Genomic DNA, 21,322 nt, shown 5'->3' with positions numbered 1-21,322 from the left:
GGCTTCACTTGCTGCTGAGGCGGCAGAGGTGCAGAGACTCAAGGCGCAGCTGTCTCAGCTTATTATTATTATTATTATTATTATTATTATTATTATTATTATTATTATTATTATTATTATCTCAAGGCGCAGCTGTCTCAGCTCGAGGCCGCAGCCCCACCACAGCCCCCTCTGCTGGGCATGGGAGGCGGAGGCGGCGGAGGCGGAGGCGGAGGAGGAGGAGGAGGCGGAGGAGGAGGAGGCGGCGAAGGTGCACTTGCAGGCGTGGCAAAAGGAGGCGCGAGGGGCGGCTCGGGCGCCGCGGGCTCGAAAGGCAGAGGCGGCTTCTCTCCCGCCGCCGCCGCCAGAGGCTACAGCGGCGGCGGCGGCGGCGGGCGCGGGCGTGGGGCGGTTGGCGCCGCGGCGGCTGCTGCCACCGCCGCAGAGGGCGGCGAGGCGGCGCGGCTGCAGAAGCTGTGCGACGATTTTGTGGCGTCGGGCCTGTACTCGCGCGGCGACCGCGTGCTGCTGCTGCTGCAACAGAGGGCCGACGCGCTGCGCGGGCAGGCGTCCGCGGCGTGAGGGGGGGGGGGGGGGGGTTGCGGCTCTGGTGGGTCTTGGAAGGGGAGAGGGCCATATAAGAGTGTCTTTCGATTGACAACTTCGGCAAAAACCGCGGGGCGGGGGTTCTTTTTTTACACGTATTCCATTGTATCTGGAGGCACTCTCTGCCGGCACCAACTTGATTCCCGCGGGATGCGCGTCTCCCCCTCCCCCTATGTGACGCCACCCCCCTCCAATCCGTAATTCCGTAAAATCGCGCGAAAAGCGCCCTAATCGAGCTGGAGAGCGGCCCCCAGCCGCATGGGAGCGTGCCCCAGCTAGCAGGAGGCGTTAGACGTACTTTTCGGCGTGAACAAGGACTTTCGGCGACGTCCGTTCCCTTGGACACGTGACAAATGGCACCGACGCAGCTCAGCATTGTGCTGGAGCGCATGCTCAACGAACTCGGGATAGCCGACCTCAGTACGTTCGAGGCTGTGCTCATGCACGATACAGGCGCAGTGGTCGACGCGGTCCGAAGCACCGCTGCAGCCGCAGAGGCTGGTGCGGCGGCTTATGCCAGCTCGGCCACGAGCAATGTTGTTGTGTCCCCAGGCAGCACTGCTACCGCTGGCGTAATCTCTGTGCAGCACAAGGGCAGCTTCTCCCGCACTCTCGTCAGCACAGACGCGCAAACCACGCTAAAGGGCTCGGACATCCATGCAGCCGCGAGTAGTGCGACTGCTGAGATGCTGCTCCGGCAGGAGTTGGAAGAGAAGTTGCGGTCACAGACCAAGGAGCTCGCTTCTGAGCAGCGCTCTGCGAACGCTATGAAGAAGGCGCTCGCGTCGGCGCGGGATGAGCTTGCTGCGGCACAAGAGCTGAGGCGCTCCGACTGCGACAACCTGAGGAGAGCGCAGCAGGCTGCTAAACGCGACATCAAAGCGGCCGAGCGGATGGCCGACCAGGCAAATCATGCAGCTCGAGCTGAGTGTGAGTGGCGTATCGGCGAGATGCGGGCCAAGATGCAGACCGAGCTGCGCGAGCAGCTCGACGCGCTGCAGATTTCGATGGAGGCAGAGGCGAGGCGCGCTGATGCCGCAGAGGCGGAGAGGTCACAAGGCTGTACGACAAGATGGAGGGGATTATGCGCACGCGTGAGGGGTTGATAGTCGCACTCGCAGAGGCGCAGCTCGGCAAGCACGAATATAGTGATTGTTAAGAGATATACGTAGCGTTACAGTCGTACGGTCGTCGACCCTCCCACCGTGTGGGCCGCCCGGACCCCGGAGAGCGCTGCGCGTGCAGACAGCGCTGCGCGAGCATTGGAGAGGCCAGCCCCCGGCTTCTCAGCAAGTCGCGAGTGCTGTGTCTCTGCCTGCCTGGTAGCTGGGTGTGGTGGGGGACTCTCTGGTGGCTTTTGGTTACAAATTTACGGATTTACGGATTTACGGATCCACCCCCCTCCCTCCCCGTCCCGTGACCCGGCCGTGAGACGCGCATCCGGGAATCAAGTTGGTGCCGGCTGGACTGGGGTACACCGAGAGGGGTTCAACTATCAGCCGCTTGTCTCGACGACTCGGCCATGATCGGTCAGCTGCTTGTGCTCGCCAGTCTGCTGGCCACAACGTCGGCCTTTGCGTCGTCCCCAACCGATCCGTGCGTCGCGTCGCCGCCGCCGACGGCGCCAGCGGCGCCTCACAAGAAGACCGCTTTCATCCATGTCGACATCCAAAAGTGCTTCACGAACGGGCCCCCGAAGGGTATCGATAACGACTACGCCTACTGCAACCCGCCGGCAACCGGAGGTACCGACAATTGCACCCGTCTTGGATCGCTCGGCGTGGCAGAGGGCGCCACGATCGTCCCGGCGGTCAACGACCTTCGCCACTCGTGCCTGTTTGAGGGCGTGTTCCGTTCCCAGGACTACCATCCAGCGGATCACATCAGCTTCGCCTCGCGCCACTTCGGCGAGACGCCCTTCTCCTTCGCCGACGGCCCCCTACCCTTTGTCGGCTACCCGATCGAGTTGGCGTGCACCAAGAACTCGACGGAGGAGATCAAGGACGTGGCGTGCTGCCTCGTGGACGCGGCGCAGCCGGCGTGCATGATCGGCGCGAACGGGACGACCGTCTGCACGCAGGACACCGACCCGGAGAACCCCGCGTGCTCCGCCTGTGTTGGCCCCGACGCGAACTGCACCAAGATGATGCAGGGCATGTGGACCGACCACTGCGAGCAGGTGTACCGCATCCCACGCCGGAATTCTCGACCACCCCGTCGCCCGCCCCCCCCCCCCCACAAGCTCTCACCACCCCGGAGCATTCGTCCACCCTCGTTTCAGGGCGGCGACTCTGGCTTCGCCACTGGCCTCGAGGTCGACGATGACGACGTGATCCTGCAAAAGGGTAAGAACCCGCACGCGGACGCGTACTCGATCTTCATGGACAACCCGCGGCTGCACTACACACCGCTCAACGACATGCTCCAGGAGGAGGGGTTCGAGGTGTGTGCTCCACCGCCGCGCGGGCGCACACACACACACTCTCACTCACCGCTCACCCACGCGCACTGGGCCCTACAGTTTTGAATGCTGTCCTTTAGACGTGGAGTCGCGAGGGTTGCCCCCCCCCCCCCTGGGTGTGGAGAAATTTAACTTACCTTGCCTGAGAATACAGGTAATCTACATCGCCGGGATCCCATTCGACTTTTGCGTCTACTGGACCGCCATCGACGCCATCCGCCTCGGTTACGAGGTCAGGCGCACTAGTTGTTTCAGCCTAGACACTATATCCAAGCACTGTGTATGCTCCTCTCCAGAGTGTACCACACACACAACACAACGCGGTCTTCTCACACGAGTCCGAGTCACATCCTTCTCCACGAGAGAGCTCCACGAGAGAGCGTAGCGTGCGGACACGCCCCCCCCCCCCCCGCACCTCCCCCTCCTTTCCCTTAGGTATACGTGGTCGAGGACGCTACCGCATCGATCGGAGTGCCCAACGGCGACAACACCACCTCCGTCGACACGGCCAAGGCGGACATGCTGCTACAGGGCGTCAAGTTTGTGTCCACCGAGGAGGTGCTGACGTCCACACGCACGCACACACGCACACACACACACACTCACACACACACACACACACACACACACACACACACACACACACACACACACACACACACACACACACACACACACACACACACACACACACACACACACACACACACACACACACACACACACACACACACACACCTCACCCACGCGCACCGGGCCTTGCACTTTTAATGCCGTGACTGTCTTCTAGACGTGGAGTCGCGAGGGTCGCCCCCCCTTGTCCCACCACCTTGTGCGTCCGTGTGGAGAAGCTTACCAATATCCTTACCTACCTTACCTTAGGTGCTGACGTCGGAGTGCCCAGCTGGGACGGAGAACATGTGGACGTCTCGCCGCAACCGGCGCAAGTCTCGCCGCTTGGTCGAGAAGTATGGCAAGGTGGTCACCCTCTGGTGAGAACTTAGAGCCGCCCTGTTGATTTCTGCGTGCCGCCGCCAGCGCCACACCACATGCAGCCCCGATCGATGGCATCATGATCATCGCGCCGCGGACGGCTCCTGTGACCTCGGTGGCTCTCGGCAGTGTAGGACCCATGGCGTGCTCAGTCAGCCGTGAGGCGGAGGCAGGCCGAGTGAGCGCGAGCTGCGCGGGAGGCCATGTCCCGCGCACCGGCGAGCGAGCAGCACGAAAGAGTGCTAGTCGCGCATCGCGAAATCCGTTTCAACGCAGGGAGCTGTGTGCTGTAGAGTTTTTTATATTCCCCGCCCTGTCCACGGACAGGGCGAGTGACGGTTGGCAGTTATCAGTTGTGCGGCCGTCGCCGCGGCTCGTCTCTGCCGCGGCGGCTGCTGCGCGCTCGCAGCGGCGCCGCTCTCTCGAGCGACGGCTGGCGCCGCGGCTCGCCGCCGAGACGCGCGCTGCGCTCGCACGACCATCCGCGGCGTGGCGTGCGCGGAGCTGCGCGCCGCTCTGCGAGCGCTTCTGCGGGCGCCTCATGCTGCACTGCTGTACATCATCCTGCACTGCTGGATTGGACTGCGTTGGTCCTCGAGGAGACTGCGCGGTGCTCTACGCGGAGGTCTGCGAGCGTCGATCGCGCACGGCAGGCGGATTGCGGGCTGCGTGAGAGCGGCAGGCGCTCTCCTCTCTCTGCTGCTGATGCTGCTGCTGCTGGTGCTGGTGCTGCTGGTGCTGATGCTGCTGCTGGTGCGGCGCGGCTCTGCGACTCGGCTCACCGCGCGCGTCGCGGGAATCTGACGCGGTGGGCGGCGTCGAGAGCGGCAGCGGTGGCGGCTCAAGGGTGGAGGCGGTGGCTGGAGGCTGTGGTGGACTTTGAGTTTATTTAGGGGTCGAGTACGCGGGCCGCCGGCGAGCTGCTGCCGCGCATGCTGCGCTGTGGGCTTCGCAATCGTGTCCTGAGTACGTCGCCGACGCCACCTGCCGCTCGCAGCTGCCTTGGACTTCCCTGCCATCAGGCAAACACACAGACACACACACACAAACACACACACGTTATTAATCGGGTAATAATTATTAAATATTAATCATCGGGCGGGGGCGCGGCGCGGCGGCGAGCGGCGCGAGGCGGCGGCGCGGCGAGGCAGCGGGCGGCGCAGGGCGGGGCGGCGCGGCGGCGGATGGGGTAATTAATTATTTGTTAATTAATTATTACTTAATAATCATCGGGCGGCGGCGCGGCGCGGCGGCGGGCGGGGCGGAGCGGGGCGGCGAGACCATCTGCAGTTACCGGGCCTCTGGTCATTGGAGAGCGGCAATGGTCGCGCCGCCCTCGACTCAAGGGGCTGCCTTCCACCGCCGCTGCTCAGGCCGGGGGAGGGGGGGGGACCTCCTGTTCCTCGCGGAACGGGAGCAGGCCCCTCCTTGCCCGGTCAGGAGGCAGGGCGGTGGACGTGCCATCGTCGCTTCGTACTCGAAACCACGACGCCGCAACCGTCGCCGGCGCGCGACACGATCTCGTCGGCCGGACTGTCCTCGTCGAGTGTGTGCCGCCAAGGCGGGACGCACTCAGGGACAGTGGCGACGAGACGCGGCTCAAGGGGCGGCCCCCGCGAAGGCACGGCTGGCAACCGTGGCGCGGGGCTCTTCCTCTAAAAGTCGGGTATGGCTCCGCCCGCAACTCTCTCGCTGACACGCGCGCCCGCCGACCTTACGACGGGTGCGCTGAGGTCGCACGCCTCCCAAGTCATATGCCACGGCGTGCGATCTAGAATCAGCACACGCGCCTCTGCTTGCATACACTCATACATTGGATTGTCATTGCCTGTGAGTGCGAGAAGGGCTAGCCCGTGAGGAGGGCGTCCATAGACACCTCACTAGACCCCACACATGGTCTCGTCCGTGCCTCGCCGGCCGGTGAGATTGCTAGAGGTGGAGCAAGCCCGCTCTAGCCTCGCATATCACTTCCTGTCGTGCCTGGCTGTTCTTCACCTTACTACCTACCTACCTCCACGGAGCAGACGCACGGCGGCACGGCCTTCTACCAGCTGCAGGAGGTGCGCACCTCCCAGTGGAAGCACAGGATGCTCCCTCCGTATACGCAGCTTTGCACAGCGCAGCGCACGGGCTACGCCACGCAAAGCCGACCCTCAGTCTGGCCAAGAGGCTGTCTGCGGAAGGCCTGGCAGCACGTACTCGCCTCCTCCGCGGCCATGCCCTCCGCCCGGGCGAGCGAGGAGCGGGGACACAACCATTTCTGGAATCGTGTAGGTAGGTAGGTAGAAAGGTGAAGAACAGCCAGGCTCGGACTGGACACCAACGCGGTATGGGTGGACGCAAGACAGATGATGACGACACGCACGAACGACACACAGACACAAACAAGCTCACAAGACACACAGCCAGCTGGCTGCCACACACCCTGAGTTGGCGTACACATAACTCAGGGCCACATTCCTCCTGTCGCCCCCCCCAGCACTCCAAGGTGCCAAGAGAAACAAACAAGGGCACAACATCACAACAGACGACAGGAGGTAATATGCGAGGCTAGAGCAGGCTTGCTCCACCTCTAGCAATCTCGCCGGCCGGCGAGGCACGGACGAGACCGTGTGTGGGGTTAGTGAGGTGTCTATGGTCGCCCTCCTCACGGGCTAGCCGCCAGCGGCCAGCCCTATCTCGCACTCACAGGCGATGACAATCCAATGTGTGAGTGTATGCAAGCAGAGGCACGTGTGCTAATTCTAGGCCGCACGTCGTGGCACTATGACGAAGGTAGACGTGCGGCTGCAGCGCGCCCGCCACAGGCTCGGCGGTGCGCGCGTGTTAGCGATAAAGTTGCGGGTAGAGCCGTTCCCGACTTGTCGAATGCGAGGCCTCTGCGACGAGTGTGTCCCCGAAGAAGAATCGTGAGCGAGACTTGTTTTGTTTTGTTAAATTCTCCGCGGACCATCGATCGGCGATCGGACCGATGCCGCCGCCCTCCACGGCCTGCTCCTCGCCGGCTGACCTCGCCCCGCCCGGGCACTGGTGCAACGGCACGCAGCTGGTCCGCTCCTCGGAGCCCCCGCAGACCCTAGTCCGACGCGGACTTAGCGGTGCCGGCGACGCAGACGGCGCAGACGACAGCCTGTTCCCCTCGGCTGCCATCCACGGACACGGCTCTCGCCGTCTCGAGGCTGGCGGGTGCTGCTGCCAAATCTGCCAAGGGGAGTGTGCGACCAGGTCACTCCTCACTCGTCAGACGCCTGCAGACACCTCCTCGCTCGCTTCGGTTCCCGCGCCCCTCGCTGCCTCCGCCTGCCGCTACCCACTGAACTCACCCCCCCACACACACAGCCTTTCGTACGACTGCAACACCTGCACGGGCGCGGCGACTCCTTGGTGCGGGGGGTGCTACTGGAAGGCGAAAAGCCACTTTGAAGACAACGGCGCGGGCCGCTAGAAGTCTGTGTCCCAACCAGCGCTGGCGAGGGCACGTGCTCAGCTGCACTGTCCTCGCAGCCCTCGCACTCACGCGGCGCCTGGAATGCACTGCACAGTACCGCCTTCCCGTCCTGACGTCGGCGTACTCTCCACGCAGGCGTGTGCTACCCGTCGCCGCCTGCGCCGCCGTCGCCGCCCTCGTCCCCGCCCTCGCCGCCCGCGTCGCCCTCGCCGCCGCGTCCTCTCTTTCTTCCGCCGCGCACCGTGACACCTCCGCCACCTCCGTCGCCGCCGCCCTCCCCGCCGCCCGGCGAACCCTCCTCCGCCGTCCCCCGCTCCTCTGCGTTTCGCTTCTACGACAGCGACACGTCGCTAATGCTCCCGTCGGTCTCTGTCGCGGCGAGAGTAGCCGAGAGTAGCCGAGAGGAGCCGAGAGGAGCCGAGAGGAGCCCAGAGTTGCCGAGAGGAGCCGAAATTTTCCGAATTTTCTGAGAGCAGCCGATGTATGGAGAGGTAGCCGAGAGGCAGCCGAGAGGGAGCCGAGAGGGAGCCGAGAGGAGCCGAGAGTATCTAACCTAGTCCTGCTAGCTCATTGGACATGAGCAGGCGGCCCTCGTCCTCATCTTTCTGATGGTGGGGTGGTGCCGCCGCCGGGGCGTGTTCCGACGGTGCCAGCTGCGCCGCCGCGGCCTTGCGTGCTCATACCCGAGTCTTGGCTCATCCATGGTCACTTCTCGCCAGGCAACGGCTGCCAGGGGCGGGAGAGGCATGGCTGCGTGACCCAGCCACTGGGCGGACTATGAGTAGGTACCAGCTGCGCCGCCGTCCCCAGCACGCAGCAGAGGGCTACGGCGGCGCGTACCCCTCCACCAACCCACGCGAGCTCAAGGCGCTCTACGCCACCCTCCCCTACCCCATGGTACCCGAACCCACCCTCCCCTACCCCACGGTACCCGAACCCACGCGAGCTCAAGGCGCTCCTCGAGCTGCTCATTTGTCAACCCGATTGTTGTGAGGAGCGCCCAGTCTCATCCTCCCGCCAGTAGTACTGCTCCGCCTCAATGCCTCCCTCGAGCGCCACCGGCCTCGCCGTGGGCAGCGTCTCTCTTCACACGGCTCCCTGTGAACAGGCCTTCCTCGAGCTGCCGACACGTACCATGCCCCAGCCGGCAGCAGCGGGCGGGCGCGAGGCTGGCGGCGGCGAGGGCGGCGGCTGTGGCGGCGGTAGCGAGAAAGGCGTCGCCGGCGCCAAGGGCAGGGCTGGCGAGGGCGGCGGCGAGGGCGGCGGCGAGGGGGGCGGCGGCGTGGCTGCCCCAGGCGATGGGGCGGAGTGTGCGATTTGCATCGGTCCGTTCCTGCCGGGGGAGGTGTCGTTGAGATGCGGCCGAGATGCAGTCCGAGATGCAGTCGAGATGCTGCCGAGATGCTGCCGAGATGCAGCCGAGAGGCGAGACCCCTTGGCCTCGCGGCTATGCATCAGTATCTCGTCGTCCATCTTGGACACCGTCCGGGCTAGGCTATGTCACATTGCTGTCTGCTAGCACTGCTGCTACTCCTGTTCTGATTGGCTTCGCCGTTGTTGGCCCCAGGTTCTAACTAGGTCGCCCCACCCCTGCCCTGCCCTACCCAGGTGCTCACCCGGCTCCCCTCGTGCGGCCACGAGTTCCACCAGAGCTGCATCTGCCACTGGCTGGCGAGCAAGCACGTGCACCGGCCGACCTGCCCCCTCTGCAAGGCACTCCGCTATTGTACTCATCATACTGCTGTGAATAGCAATGAGCCTGATAGACCCTTCTGCGAGGCACTCCATTATTAGCATCTGTAATACTACTATTACTACTGCTACGCCGACTATTGCTACTATCAGCGTTAATCGAAACTAATGAGAGTAGTTGTAAACAGCACGCAAGCGCGTCATCATGCTACCCCTCTCGCCCGACCCCCCCTTCTTCTTCCCCCTCCCCCCCCCCCCCCCCAAGGCGGTGGTGGTGAGGCCGCCGCTTCACGAGCACCGCCTGGCTCCTCGCCCCGCCCCGCCTGCCGCCGCCCGCACCTCCTACGACACCATCCCCGTCGTCGACGAGCACGGCCGCCTCTTCCTCCGCCCGGACCCCAGGCTCGCGCGAAGCAACGACGCAGCCTCCGGCAGCGGCGGCGCCGGCGGTTGCGGCGGCGCCGGCATCGCCGACGCCGGCGCGGCGCTGCCCGCGCCTTGCGCCTCTGCCGCCGCCACTGCCGACGCCGCCACCGCCGGCGCCACCGCCCGCGCCACCGCTGACGTCGAGGCCGCCGCCGGTGCCTCCTCCTCCCCCTCCCCCCCCTCCTCTACCTCCTCCCCCTCCCTGCAGCGCTAAGAGGTGAGCCGCGAGGGCCTCGGGAGGTGCGAGGGGCGCGGAGAGAGGTTAGATTCCGGGCGCGTTGCAAAGGGCATCGCTCGCCCTCGCCGTGCGGAGTGCGCTGTGCGCGCGCTCTAACGCAGGCGCTGTATTCGTCCTTGTGGTGACTCCTGTATCTGTGCGCGACCTTGTACACGTGGGTGTCGCAGCGGCGCTGACTGTCTGGTGTAATGCGCTGTCTTTTTTGGAGAGCTACCCTCCTACGGTAGAGCCCTAGAGGACGCGGGGCGGCCGGGAGCGGATGAGGGCTACTAAAGCCGTCCCCCCCCGTACCTACCGCATCCCATTGCATGAGATGGGGACCCCAAGTGCCCAAGAGCAAGACGCATAGCCATAGAGTGAGGTCTGAGTGAGGAGATACAGATGTTGAGATGATTTCGTTTTGACATTCACAAGGATCGCATGGCGCATCGGTAAAGCCGTAGTACTAAGTACAGCTCGAATAGCAGTGTGATTCAACGCCCATCGCGAGGGGCGCGGAAGAACGGCCGATGCCCTTGCCGCTCTGCCAAGTGCGTTTACGCGGTGGCAGCGCTCTTGACCTTGCCTCGGCCTCTTCGGGACCCCTCCCACATGCTCCCATTGTACACCTCGGCGCTCTAGCGATGGTGCCACATGGTCATCAGGTGTTAGGTAAGGTAAGGTAAGGTAAACGTCTCCACACACACAAAGTGGTGGGGCAAGGGGGGGCGACCCTCGCATCTCCACGCCCGGACACGGGCAGGAGCCCCACGGCATTCAAAGTGCAAGCACCGGCCCGGTGCCGTGGGTGAGCAACCTGCACCCCACTCCTACTCCTATAACACAACCCCCACAGCGTGGTCGTCTACGTGTTCAGAAACACAGCGAGGCGAGGGTGAAGGGGTAGTACCCGGGGTAAGGGGCTGTGTGGGGCTATCTGTGACTACTCCATCTAGCCTGGGGGGTAGCAGGAGGGGGGGGGCAGAGGGTAAGATATGGGTGAGACCAGCTACAAGTCGGACGCCCTCCCGTCGTCGTCGGAATACTCCTCGGAGCGGTCGGCGTCCTCGTCGTCGTCCTCGGTCTGCATTGCCTCGCCAGCCGTGAACCTGAACACGGCGTCGGCCGGCGCCGAGGCGCCGGCGGCCGTCATCAGGTGCATGACCATGCGGTCGCGGCATGCCGCATCAATCTTGCCGCGCCCGGCCAGCTCGTTCGCGAGCCAGTCCGGGGCGACCGTCGTCGCCACGGTCCCCTGGGGAACTGTGGCGTACACCTTGCTGGGGCCGCGTCGATACCCGTCGTCCCTCTCCGGGGGCAGCGAGTATTCGACTCCTATATTGGACCCGGCCTGGCTGCGCGCCTGCGCAGCTGCAGACCGCAGCCCGGCCATCACGTACTCGATGTTCTCGCGCAGCTGCGCGCGCGGGCGCTCCGCGTTCTCGGCCTCGTTCGCGGCGCGCTCGCCAGCCTCCTTCGCCCGGCGCTCCTTCTGCCGGATCTTCTTGGCCTTGCGTGACGCGGTTCGAGCCGCAAGCTGCTCATCAGTGAGCTCCTTCTTCTTCGGCGCGGTGCGCTCGATGTACGAGCGCTCCGCCACCTTCACCGACTCGCGGTCGCCCGCGGCCTTCTCGTGCTTCAGGTCGACCTCGATGGTCGCGTAGCCAGGCCTTATCAGCCTGACACACGACGCACCGAACAACCGTGCGACACCCACCGCGTCCTCCAGTTGCGCGCGATCGGAGCGATTCCAGGGTCCGCTGCGCATCCCCGGCAGTACGACGGTGGCCGGCGCTTGCGCGCCAGCCCCGTCCGCCACCGGGTCCGCGGCCGCGGTCCCTGTCATAGCTACGCGCGCCATGGATCGGCGGTTACACTACGCCAAGGCGGCGCTCAGGTGTTAGCCCGAGGCGAAGCCGCCCGAGCGAAGCGAGGGCGCGAGGAGCGAAGCGACGAGCCCCTAGAGCCGTAACGCCGGGGTTCGGGGCCGCGTAGCGCGTACGTAGGCCCCGAGAATTTTTTAGCCCTGGAACGTAGCGAACGCTGATTTCTAATAAGGATTTTGTGGTGCTCGACTTTCCGGTGGGCTCTTGGCAAGCCACACTCACACACACACAGACACACACACGCAAGCCCTTGTTCTCCCACCATTTAGAGAGTTGTTTGCCTCATTGAGGCCGGCGAGTGTTTTGGGGGGGAACTCCTTAGAAAAAGGCAAAACCAGCGTGCGCAGGTCAACAACCGTCCACGACGTCTACCCGACCGCTCGAGGCACCGTGTTCGCGCCCAAGCCCGTTCCTCCCGTCCCCAATGGTCGACGGCCCCGCCTGGCTCATCGTCAGCACCGACCGACGGCAGCGGCCAGCCACATTGTCAAAAGCGGAGCCCCGCACGCTTGGCGCTTGACGCGGCCACCAGCGCCGGCAGCCGCTTGCGCGCCGCGGCGAGGCTCTCCCGCGTTGTCGCCTGAGAGGCAAGGAGCTGTGGGTCAAGCAGAAGAGGCGCCGGTCACTCGCGAGACGAAGCCTCCGCCGTTACCTCGTCCAGCGGCGCCCCTCCCGGCTTGTGCAGTCCACGGAAGGCGCCGTCGCTGTCGAGGAGGAGCGTGAAGGACGTCGACAGCAGCGCCTCCTCCTCCGCCTGTTCACAGCTCAGCGCATCAACCGGGTGTGAACAGCCGCTGGTCGGCAGCAGCGCCTCCTCCTCCTTCGCCGTCGGGTCGAGCAGCAGCCGCCCGTCGAGCAAGCCTTGAGAGGCACACCTTGAGCCCTCAGGACTAGCGACACTCGAGGTCTGAGCAGCGGCCGCGTCGAGCCGACCGAAGCTGACGCCGAAGACGTGCAATGTCTAGGAAATGTCTAGGAGATGTCTAGGAAGACGGACCGAAGCTGACGCCGAAGACGCGGTGCTCTAGCGAGAGTGGCGCCTGCTGGTGCTCGCCGTGGTCACGAGAGACTCAACGCAGTGGCGGACTCACGCATGCATGCGCGCCGCCTGCAGGTGCTCAGAACGGTCACGGCGACTCAACTAGTGTTGCGACGCCGCGCTCGACGGCGGCGGTGCCGTCTCCGACCCAACCACAACCACCCTGGCTGTGCCGTCCTCGCCCTCCCCCTCCCCCGTCGAGAACCGCACCTAACCTCGGGCCATCTCGGGTTATCTCGGGCAATCTCGGGCCATCCTAGTGCCCCTCGTCTGTCGGGCTATGATATCACTACTATGAACTGCTAGTGACTGCTATACGGACTGCTTCGTCCCACTGCTACTGCTGACCGCTGGCAAAGCCGTGTCCGACAGAGCAACCAGCATCGCCAGCAAGCAAGCATCCGTCAGGTTGCCGTCGGCCTACCGTTCCACATGCCGGCCGTGCGGGGCGGTGCGGCCTTTCGCTGTAGAGGCGTCCATCTGTGGGCACCGGGCCGCCCCCCCCCCCCCCCCCCCGACTAGCGAGAACGGTGCGGTGTGAATAGCGCAGTGCGCCTCTCGGCAGTCTCTCGGCCGCCTCTCGGCAGTCTCTCGGCAATCTCTCGGCCGCCGCCCGCCTCGAGCACGTGCAGAGTACAGCGGCACTCCCAGACCGCCTTCTCCTCCTAAGGAGGGATGCGACGTAGACTGGTGAATCGACTCAGAAGCGGTCTCTGACACGCCGCCGCCCTCCGCCTCGATGCACAGCGAGGCTGCAGCGACCATCCCAGCGGCGCTGCGCTGCAACAGCTCCGACAGCGCGCTCTGCTCCCGCTCCTGCCGCGCCTGCCCGCCTCGCTCTCCGCCGGCGAGAGGCTGGTCGAGCGAGACCACCACCCTACCCTCGCCCGGCTCCGCCTCTGACGGAAGCGTGGGGACCGCCTGCACGCCCGCGAGGACGGTCGTCTGCCCGAGCTTCGCCATCGCCGAGCCGTCGGCGCTGCTCACGACGGCCGCGCTCGCGGCGGCGCGGCGGCCGCGCAGCAGCCCTCGCCCGTCCGGGCGGACGCCCTGCGCCAAAAATGCCTGGTGGTAGTGCAGCGGGTGGACCCTCCGGAACGCGGCCGCACCGGCCGCTTCTGACGGCCCCTGGACCGGCTGCGCGGCGGCGCCGGCAGCGCCGTCGGCCTCTGGGGGCAGGCCAGGTGACATATCGCGTATGGACTGGGAGGAAGAGCTCGAGCGGCAAGCACGAGGAGGCGCCCCGGAAAGGGTTTCTTTTATGAGTTCTCGTCCACCAACGAGTTCTTGCACCAGGCGCAGCGACGGTACACCTCTGGCGTGCACCATGCTAACTGGCTCGACCTTGCCAAGGAGCTTACCGACGAGGCGCTTCGCAGCGGCGGCCGCAAGGCGCCCTCCAAAGGCAACAAGGTCGGAAGACGCGAGAACCACAAATGCTGGCGAGAGGCGATCCGTTTTGTCGCCGTCAGCCAACCAGGGGCCGGCGCCTTCCTTAACGCCATCCCCATGCGTGATGATATGAAGATGGAGTCCTGGGCGATGCGCGTCACCGTCCAGCGCCGCCTTGGGCTCCCCCTTGATGTCGCCTGCCAGGCGGTGGAGGCAGGCAAGAGGGCACCCAGCGGCCAGCTACACGACGTCCTTGGCGACGCCGCGATGGTTAACCCTCGGTCAAAGCATGCTACAAGACACAAATTTCTACTCAAACGTTTGGTCAAATGCCTCCGCTCGGCGTGGGGCATGATCATCGAGATGGAGCCGACTGCACACCTCAGTTACAGTAATCCAAAACAACCTGACGTGGCGGCGGCAAACATCGGCAGGGGGCACAGGCGCCTTGTTGCCGATCTGAAGCTTACGAGTTCGCTCGCGAGCAACAGCAAGGGCAAGGATGGAGAGGGTGAAATTCGGCTCGGCTGGAAGGGGGCCTATGTGCGCTTTGGCAACATGGAGACCGGGCTGCTCAAGTTGGTCAAGGGGCGCGGCAAGTGGTCTCCGTCGGAAGCGACGGCAGCGGCGGTGGCGGGGGAGGAGGAGGAGGCCGAGGAGGAGGGGGAGGAGGGGGAGGAGGAGGATGCCCCCAAGGGAAAGCTCAAGGAGCAGCCTGGCGATTACCCCTTTGCGCGGCAGCAGGATTGCGATCTACGTTTGTTTGATTTTGAGGCTTTCGGAGGCTTTGGAAAGGAGGTTCGCAGCACCCTGAGGGAGGCGGCGAACCAGCTGAGCAACAAACTTTCGCACGCTCAGCACCTGGACGAGGTCACATGGACCACCAAGAACTGGCACGGGCTGCAGATGCAGCGCTCCGCGCGCCTGACCCAGGCGCGAAAACGAATCTGCGAGGCGTGGCCGCTCATGCGGCCCGATGGGGAGGAGCGGGGCGAGCCCCCTCCAACCCACCCGCGCTAGGTCTCGGGGGACGCAGGGGTCACTCCCGCGCGACCTCGGGAACTAGCCGGGGCAGTCGGAGAAGGGGCAACTCCGTGCACTGACGGTCGGCCGTCAGAAAACACGCCTCCGTGGCTCGGGTTACACCAATCCTCGCTACCCAACGCGGCCAAAGGATATCCACCTCGAGAACCTCGAGAACCTACCTACTACTCGCTCGTGGGTCGTGGCCGCGCCGTGCCTGACCCTCCCCAAGCTGCTGCGAGCCCGGAGCCTAACGCTGAGCACGCCGAGCACGCCGGGAGAAAAAACACGGAGTGCCTAAAAATCACGGAGTGCCTACCTACCCACATCCAGAGAGACCCCCTAGGCGGCAAGGAACCCGAACGCTGCCCGCCGTGGTAATGTGTGTATGTCACAGGCCCGCGGCTGCCCAGTCGGCCCCTCATCATGGGGGCTGTGACACTTGTGGAACATGATCATGAAAGTGTGGGACTTGTTGTAGATATGGGGGCTGTGTCCAGTAAAGAAAGGAAGCACCCAGCCAAAAGGAGGGATGGGAGGACGGCACGCCGCCACCACACACGTTTTGTTTTCACACAGGGATTTCCGTGTCGAGACACTTCTCGCTTGTAGCACGGGCTTTTTTTTTCGCCGTCGGCCCCAAGTTGCTCAAACAAACAAGCGATTTGATGTCACTCCCCACGCCACGCTCCCCGCTCTCGCCGCTCTTCTCTCCCAACGGACGCTCTCCCAAGCTCGGCCAGCGCCGCTTTCCCAAGTCGCTCTCTGCTCCGCTCAACTACGACTCGCCCGCCGCGTGCGATGATGAGTGCGAGTCGTCGCCCGAGGCATGGCGGCCGGCGGCTTCCAAGTCGCTCCCAACACCTGGGTTGTTGCACGAGTATATGGGCCAAAAGCGTCGAAAATGTCCCAAAAAAGCGTGTCTCGAGTTTGTTGCAGCCCCACAGCCGGCGCACGCTGCCAGGAAGCACCGCTCGCGTGTCGGCGGCACTCCCTGGCACCCAGTGAGTGCCGCGAACCGACCAGACGGAACAGGCTCGACGCCGCGCTCGCTGTGGGGCTGCAACAAACTCGCCGCCGAGCGTGCCACCGACGGCGTCCCGGCGGAGGTGATGGAGTGTGAGACCTGAGGCTACGGAGGTGATGCCTGAGGTACCGGCCCGTGCACAGCGACTCAGCCGGCGACCGCCACGGGCTCAGACGAGACTTGTCGACGCGTTCCGGCTCAGCTTCACCGTGGTCCTCGGGCGTCTGTCGACGTCAGGACCACCCATACAGCTCGCGGGTTTGAGGTCGCAAGAGCCAAGATGGTGGCGTTTGGACATCCCAACCATCACACAAGACAGCCTGTAGGTGATGGCGGGACGGCGCAGTGTTTGTGGCACTCGGAAGTAGGCACCCGCGGCACTGCCCCGCTGTCGGCTCTCGCGGGCTGCGGAACCGGCCCCAGAGGGGGACGGTCCGGGCGAGTGTGGCAGCTCCTGCGCTAGTATGGGCACCCTCTATCATAGCACTACTGATCCTGGTCATTAGAGCTGCCAGGGATAGCGTCAGGAGCCGGTCGGAGTCAAAACCCCTCATATTTGAGACATCGTCGTGGCCCATATATACTCGTGCAACAACCCACCTGGCTGTCGCCCGGCGGGACCGTCGCCACCACCGGCACCGATGAGGCGATCGTCGCAGCACCGGCGCCCCGGCGGACGCGGCGACGCGGTTTTTATCTCTTACCTAATTCCTATTTTTTTCCTATCAGTCTCTCGGGGCCACGGCCATCCGAGAGGTCCGCGGCTGCTGCGCGAGCAAGGTCTGCTTACACGTCTTTCAATCGACTTCCAGCACGGCAGTGCCATGGCCGGCGCTACATCAGAGCAGGGAGAGAAGAGTACCGCGCCGTCCCCATCGGCGCCACCGCCTCCCACGCATCCAACGCCGGGTCGTACCGCTCCACCGAGCTGAGGTCGCTGCCGTCGCCGCCGTGTTCGAAGCCACCCACAGCGTACAACTTGCCCTCGAGCACCGCCACGCCGTGACCTTCCCGCATACGCGCCATCGACGCCACCGCCTCCCACGCGTTCATCTCGGGATCGTACCGCTCGACCGAACTGATGCCATCACCGTCGTACCCGCCCACAGCGTACAGCTTGCCGTCGAGCACCGCCACGGCGTGTTCCTGCCGCGCCGCCGCCATCGGCGCCACCGCCTCCCACGCGTTCGTCGCCGGATCGTATCGCTCCACCGAGCTGAGGTAGCCGTCGTCGTTGTTGTAGCCGCCCACAGCGTACAGCTTGCCGTCGAGCACCGCCACGGCGTGATGATTGCGAGCCGTCGCCATCGGCGCCACAGCCTCCCACGCGTTTGTCGCCGGGTCGTACCGCTCGACCGAGCTGAGCGCGTTGTAGCCGTCATCCTGCCCGCCCACAGCGTACAACTTGCCATCGAGCACCGCCATCTCGTGATACTCGCGCGCCTCCGCCATCGGCGCCAAATCCTCCCATGCTTTCGCAGCCAAGTCGTACCGCTCCAGGTTGGAAGATGCGCCGTCGTCGTCATCATCCTGGCCGCCCACCGCGTAGAGCTTGCCGTCGAGCACCGCCATGCGGACACACTTTCGTGCCGTCGGCATCGGCGCCACAGCCTCCTCCTCCCACTCGCTTGTGGACGGGTCGTACCGCTCCAGCGAGTTGACAAACGCGTTGTTGTCCTCACTTTGGCCGCCGATCACGAGCAGGCGCGGCCGCTCGCGCTTCTTCAGCGTCTCCTTCCAGCCGCGGCGCCACGCGCGGCACGTCCCCTTGACGGCGTGCTCCGTGGTCGGCAGCTGGGCGAGGATGTGCGGGGCGAGGTCCGGCGAGAGGAGGACCTCGGAGAGCACCCACTCGGGCTGCTCCACGAGCCGTGCGGTTTGCTCCTCCGCCACGCGCAGCGCGGCGTCGCTCGCGCCCGCCTGCGCCTCGATGATGGCGCACAGCTGTTCTGGCGAGAGGCCCGCGACGCGGGCGCCGATGCGGTGGGAGGCCATACACACATACCGGTACATCGTATGTGAGTAGGGCTCGCAAAAAAAGAATTCTTAGATACAAGCCTCTCTCACAGCACACTGGCACGACAAGGGCGCAGACTGGCGCGGACTGGCACACACACAGGCTCACCACCGGAGCCGCCTAAGCGACTCCGTTAAGAACGGCAATGCACTCCGCACCATGCACAATGCCGCTCTCCCCGCACGCTAGCTCGTTCACCGTCTGCCACGCCACGGCGGTGTGGAGGACGACAGACAAGCGCTGCATCTGCAGCCCGTGCCAGTTCTTGGTGGTCCATGTGACCTCGTCCAGGTGCTGAGCGTGCGAAAGTTTGTTGCTCAGCTGGTTCGCCGCCTCCCTCAGGGTGCTGCGAACCTCCTTTCCAAAGCCTCCGAAAGCCTCAAAATCAAACAAACGTAGATCGCAATCCTGCTGCCGCGCAAAGGGGTAATCGCCAGGCTGCTCCTTGAGCTTTCCCTTGGGGGCATCCTCCTCCTCCCCCTCCACCCCCTCCTCCTCGGCCTCCTCCTCCTCCCCCGCCACCGGTCCGCCGCTGCCGTCGCTTCCGACGGAGACCACTTGCCGCGCCCTTTGACCAACTTGAGCAGCCCGGTCTCCGTGTTGCCAAAGCGCACATAGGCCCCCTTCCAGCCGAGCCGAATTTCACCCTCTCCATCCTTGCCCTTGCTGTTGCTCGCGAGCGAACTCGTAAGCTTCAGATCGGCAACAAGGCGCCTGTGCCCCCTGCCGATGTTTGCCGCCGCCACGTCAGGTTGTTTTGGATTACTGTAACTGAGGTGTGCAGTCGGCTCCATCTCGATGATCATGCCCCACGCCGAGCGGAGGCATTTGACCAAACGTTTGAGTAGAAATTTGTGTCTTGTAGCATGCTTTGACCAGCCGGTTCGGCAACAAGCTTTTCCGGCAAACAAAAAGGAAAACAGAGGGGCCCCAGCACTTTGCGTTTCCGGAAATTTCCAGGGAAAACAGAGGGTGTTTGGTGCTCCATTCTGGAAACTCGCGAGTTTCCCTGAGTCTGGCACTGTCCCCGAGTGGTCCCGCCTTGGCGGCACACACTCTCGACCAGGACAGTCTGGCCTCCGGGAACGTGTCGCGCGCCGGCGACGATTGCGGCGTGGTCGTTTTGAAGCGAAGAAGGCACGACCACCGCCCTGCTTCGCAGACCGGGCAAGGAGGGGGCTGCTCCCGTTCCGCGAGGAACAGGAGGTCTCCCCCCCTCTTCCGGCCTGAGCAGCGGCGGATGGAAGGCAGCCCCGTGAGTCGAGGGCGGCGCGGCCATTGCCGAGCTCCGCAGCCAAAGGCCTGGGCGTCTGCTGATGGTCGCGCCGCCCCGAGCACTTGGAGCACGCTTGTAAAATTCTTTTCCCCGCCTGTCTCACTCAGCGCGTGCTCGACACCCGCCGACAGCGCAGTCTCTACACCCTCAGCGCCGAGAGCACCTCAAGCCGACCCGATCCGCTCTGCTACCTCGCCATGGAGGAGGCACGCGCGGCGGAGCAGGCACTGAAGGAGGCGGCGGCCAAGGCGGCGGCTCGCTCGGCGGCCGCCACCACCGTCTCTGCACCCGCCGACGCCCGCAGTTCTCTCGCCAACATGATCCGCGGTCGGGCGGGCTGCAGCTCGGCGGGCGGGCGGGCCGCGGCTGCGGCGAGCGGCGCGGCCGAGATTGTAGTGAGCGGGTGCGGCAACGAGAGCATCAACGGGACGTACCGGCGGGACGGCGAGAGGGACGGAGTGCCTTGCTACCGGCATGTGAGCGAGTCTAGACGTGGCACACAGGCCGCCCCGCGCGCTGGTAGGTCGCAGCTAGCTCCCCGCCACTCCCCGCGACGGCGTCCGCACCCAGTCCACCGCCATCTTGTCGCCTCGCCGCGATGCGACTGCAGTCTCCGGACAGCGTGACTGCAGTCGTGGCACCGCGTGGCCGCAGTCGTGCCCTCTTCACACCGCAGGCGGCCGCGTCGTGGACGATCGAGCGGGACACCGACCGTTCGGCCGGCGAAGCGGTGCGTGCGCGAGAAGCCAATCCTGCAATCTCGGACAACGGTCTCGGACAATCTCGGACAATCTCGCCTCCCCTCGCCTCCCCTCGCCTCCCCTCGCCCCCCCTCGCCTCCCCTCGCCTCCCCTCGCCCCCCCTCGCCTCCTCCTGCTTGCGTCCATCTGCGGTCGACCGAGTGGCACCCGCCTGCTCTAGTGCACCCGCCTGTCTGCTGTTCAACTCCCTCTCTGCGTCAGCGCCGCCTTCTTCTCTCCCTCCAGGTGAGCGAGTGGTGCATCTGCGACGACAATTTCTTTTCTCTCCGCCCACGAGTATTTCTTTTCTCTCCCTCCAGGTGAGCGAGTGGTGCATCTGCGACGACAATTTCTTTTCTCTCCGCCCACGAGTATTTCTTTTCTCTCCCTCCAGGTGAGCGAGTGGTGCATCTGCGACGACAATTTCTTTTCTCTCCGCCCACGAGTATTTCTTTTCTCTCCCTCCAGGTGAGCGAGTGGTGCATCTGCGACGACAATTTCTTTTCTCTCCGCCCACGAGTATTTCTTTTCTCTCCCTCCAGGTGAGCGAGTGGTGCATCTGCGACGACTACGGCTTCGAGTCCCACTGCTTCGTCAAGGCGAGAGGCAGCCGAGAGGCAGCCGAGAGGCAGCGGAGATGCAGCAGAGGTGCAGCCGAGATGCAGCCGAGATGCAGCCGAGATGCACCCGAGGTGCAGCGGAGATGCAGCCGAGATGCAGCCGAGGATAGCCGAAACTCTCCCTCCTCTCCTGGCCAAGGCGGGCGCACACCTCTCGCCTCCCGGCCGCATCTCGGCCATCTCTCGGCCCCCCTCGCCGCCGCTGCGTCCGAGGGCGGCGGTGGTGATCTCGGCAGATCTCGGCGGCGGATCTCGGCTGATCTCGCTGCGTCCGAGGGCGGCGGCGGAGACTTCCCCCGGCAGCCATCTGTGACGGAAGTGCGTCTGTGGACAGGCGGCCGGTGACTTGCCTCCTGCAGCCGGCTGGGCGTGCAGCCCTGCCGTCTGCACAGGCAGGCCCCCGGCCGCCTGTGACCAGCTGCCCCTACGTTCCATGAGGCTCGTAGGGCGTCATATCCGCCCCCTGCTATACCCACCTCG

General features: G+C 64.8%; 4 protein-coding genes across 4 annotated transcripts; 3 read left to right on the top strand and 1 right to left on the bottom strand.

The window, feature by feature from the left end:
- Positions 1-938: 938 nt before the first annotated feature.
- Positions 939-1,911, top strand: EMIHUDRAFT_220773 (hypothetical protein; the record flags this gene model as incomplete). The annotated part of the gene is made up of 2 exons (XM_005757048.1): positions 939-1,636; positions 1,815-1,911. The coding sequence occupies 2 exons, from the start codon at positions 939-941 to the stop codon at positions 1,909-1,911; spliced, it is 795 nt and encodes a 264-aa protein (XP_005757105.1).
- Positions 1,912-2,107: 196 nt separating this feature from the next.
- On the top strand, positions 2,108-4,201 carry EMIHUDRAFT_220772 (hypothetical protein; the record flags this gene model as incomplete). The annotated part of the gene is made up of 6 exons (XM_005757047.1): positions 2,108-2,764; positions 2,867-3,028; positions 3,201-3,278; positions 3,482-3,604; positions 3,929-4,038; positions 4,174-4,201. The coding sequence occupies 6 exons, from the start codon at positions 2,108-2,110 to the stop codon at positions 4,199-4,201; spliced, it is 1,158 nt and encodes a 385-aa protein (XP_005757104.1).
- Positions 4,202-7,010: 2,809 nt separating this feature from the next.
- On the top strand, positions 7,011-7,484 carry EMIHUDRAFT_220771 (hypothetical protein; the record flags this gene model as incomplete). The annotated part of the gene is made up of 2 exons (XM_005757046.1): positions 7,011-7,225; positions 7,379-7,484. The coding sequence occupies 2 exons, from the start codon at positions 7,011-7,013 to the stop codon at positions 7,482-7,484; spliced, it is 321 nt and encodes a 106-aa protein (XP_005757103.1).
- A 3,347-nt stretch (positions 7,485-10,831) lies between these two features.
- EMIHUDRAFT_107586 (hypothetical protein) lies at positions 10,832-13,938 on the bottom strand (the record flags this gene model as incomplete). The annotated part of the gene is made up of 6 exons (XM_005757045.1): positions 10,832-11,470; positions 12,238-12,288; positions 12,361-12,462; positions 12,910-12,957; positions 13,096-13,167; positions 13,510-13,938. 6 exons carry the CDS (start codon positions 13,936-13,938, stop codon positions 10,832-10,834), a joined length of 1,341 nt encoding a protein of 446 aa, XP_005757102.1.
- Between the last annotated feature and the right edge of the window lie 7,384 nt (positions 13,939-21,322).

The sequence above is a fragment of the Emiliania huxleyi genome (genome assembly GCF_000372725.1).
Source record: "Emiliania huxleyi CCMP1516 unplaced genomic scaffold EMIHUscaffold_93, whole genome shotgun sequence".
Lineage (NCBI taxonomy): Eukaryota > Haptophyta > Isochrysidales > Noelaerhabdaceae > Emiliania > Emiliania huxleyi.
This window is presented reverse-complemented; position numbering and strand designations above follow the sequence as displayed.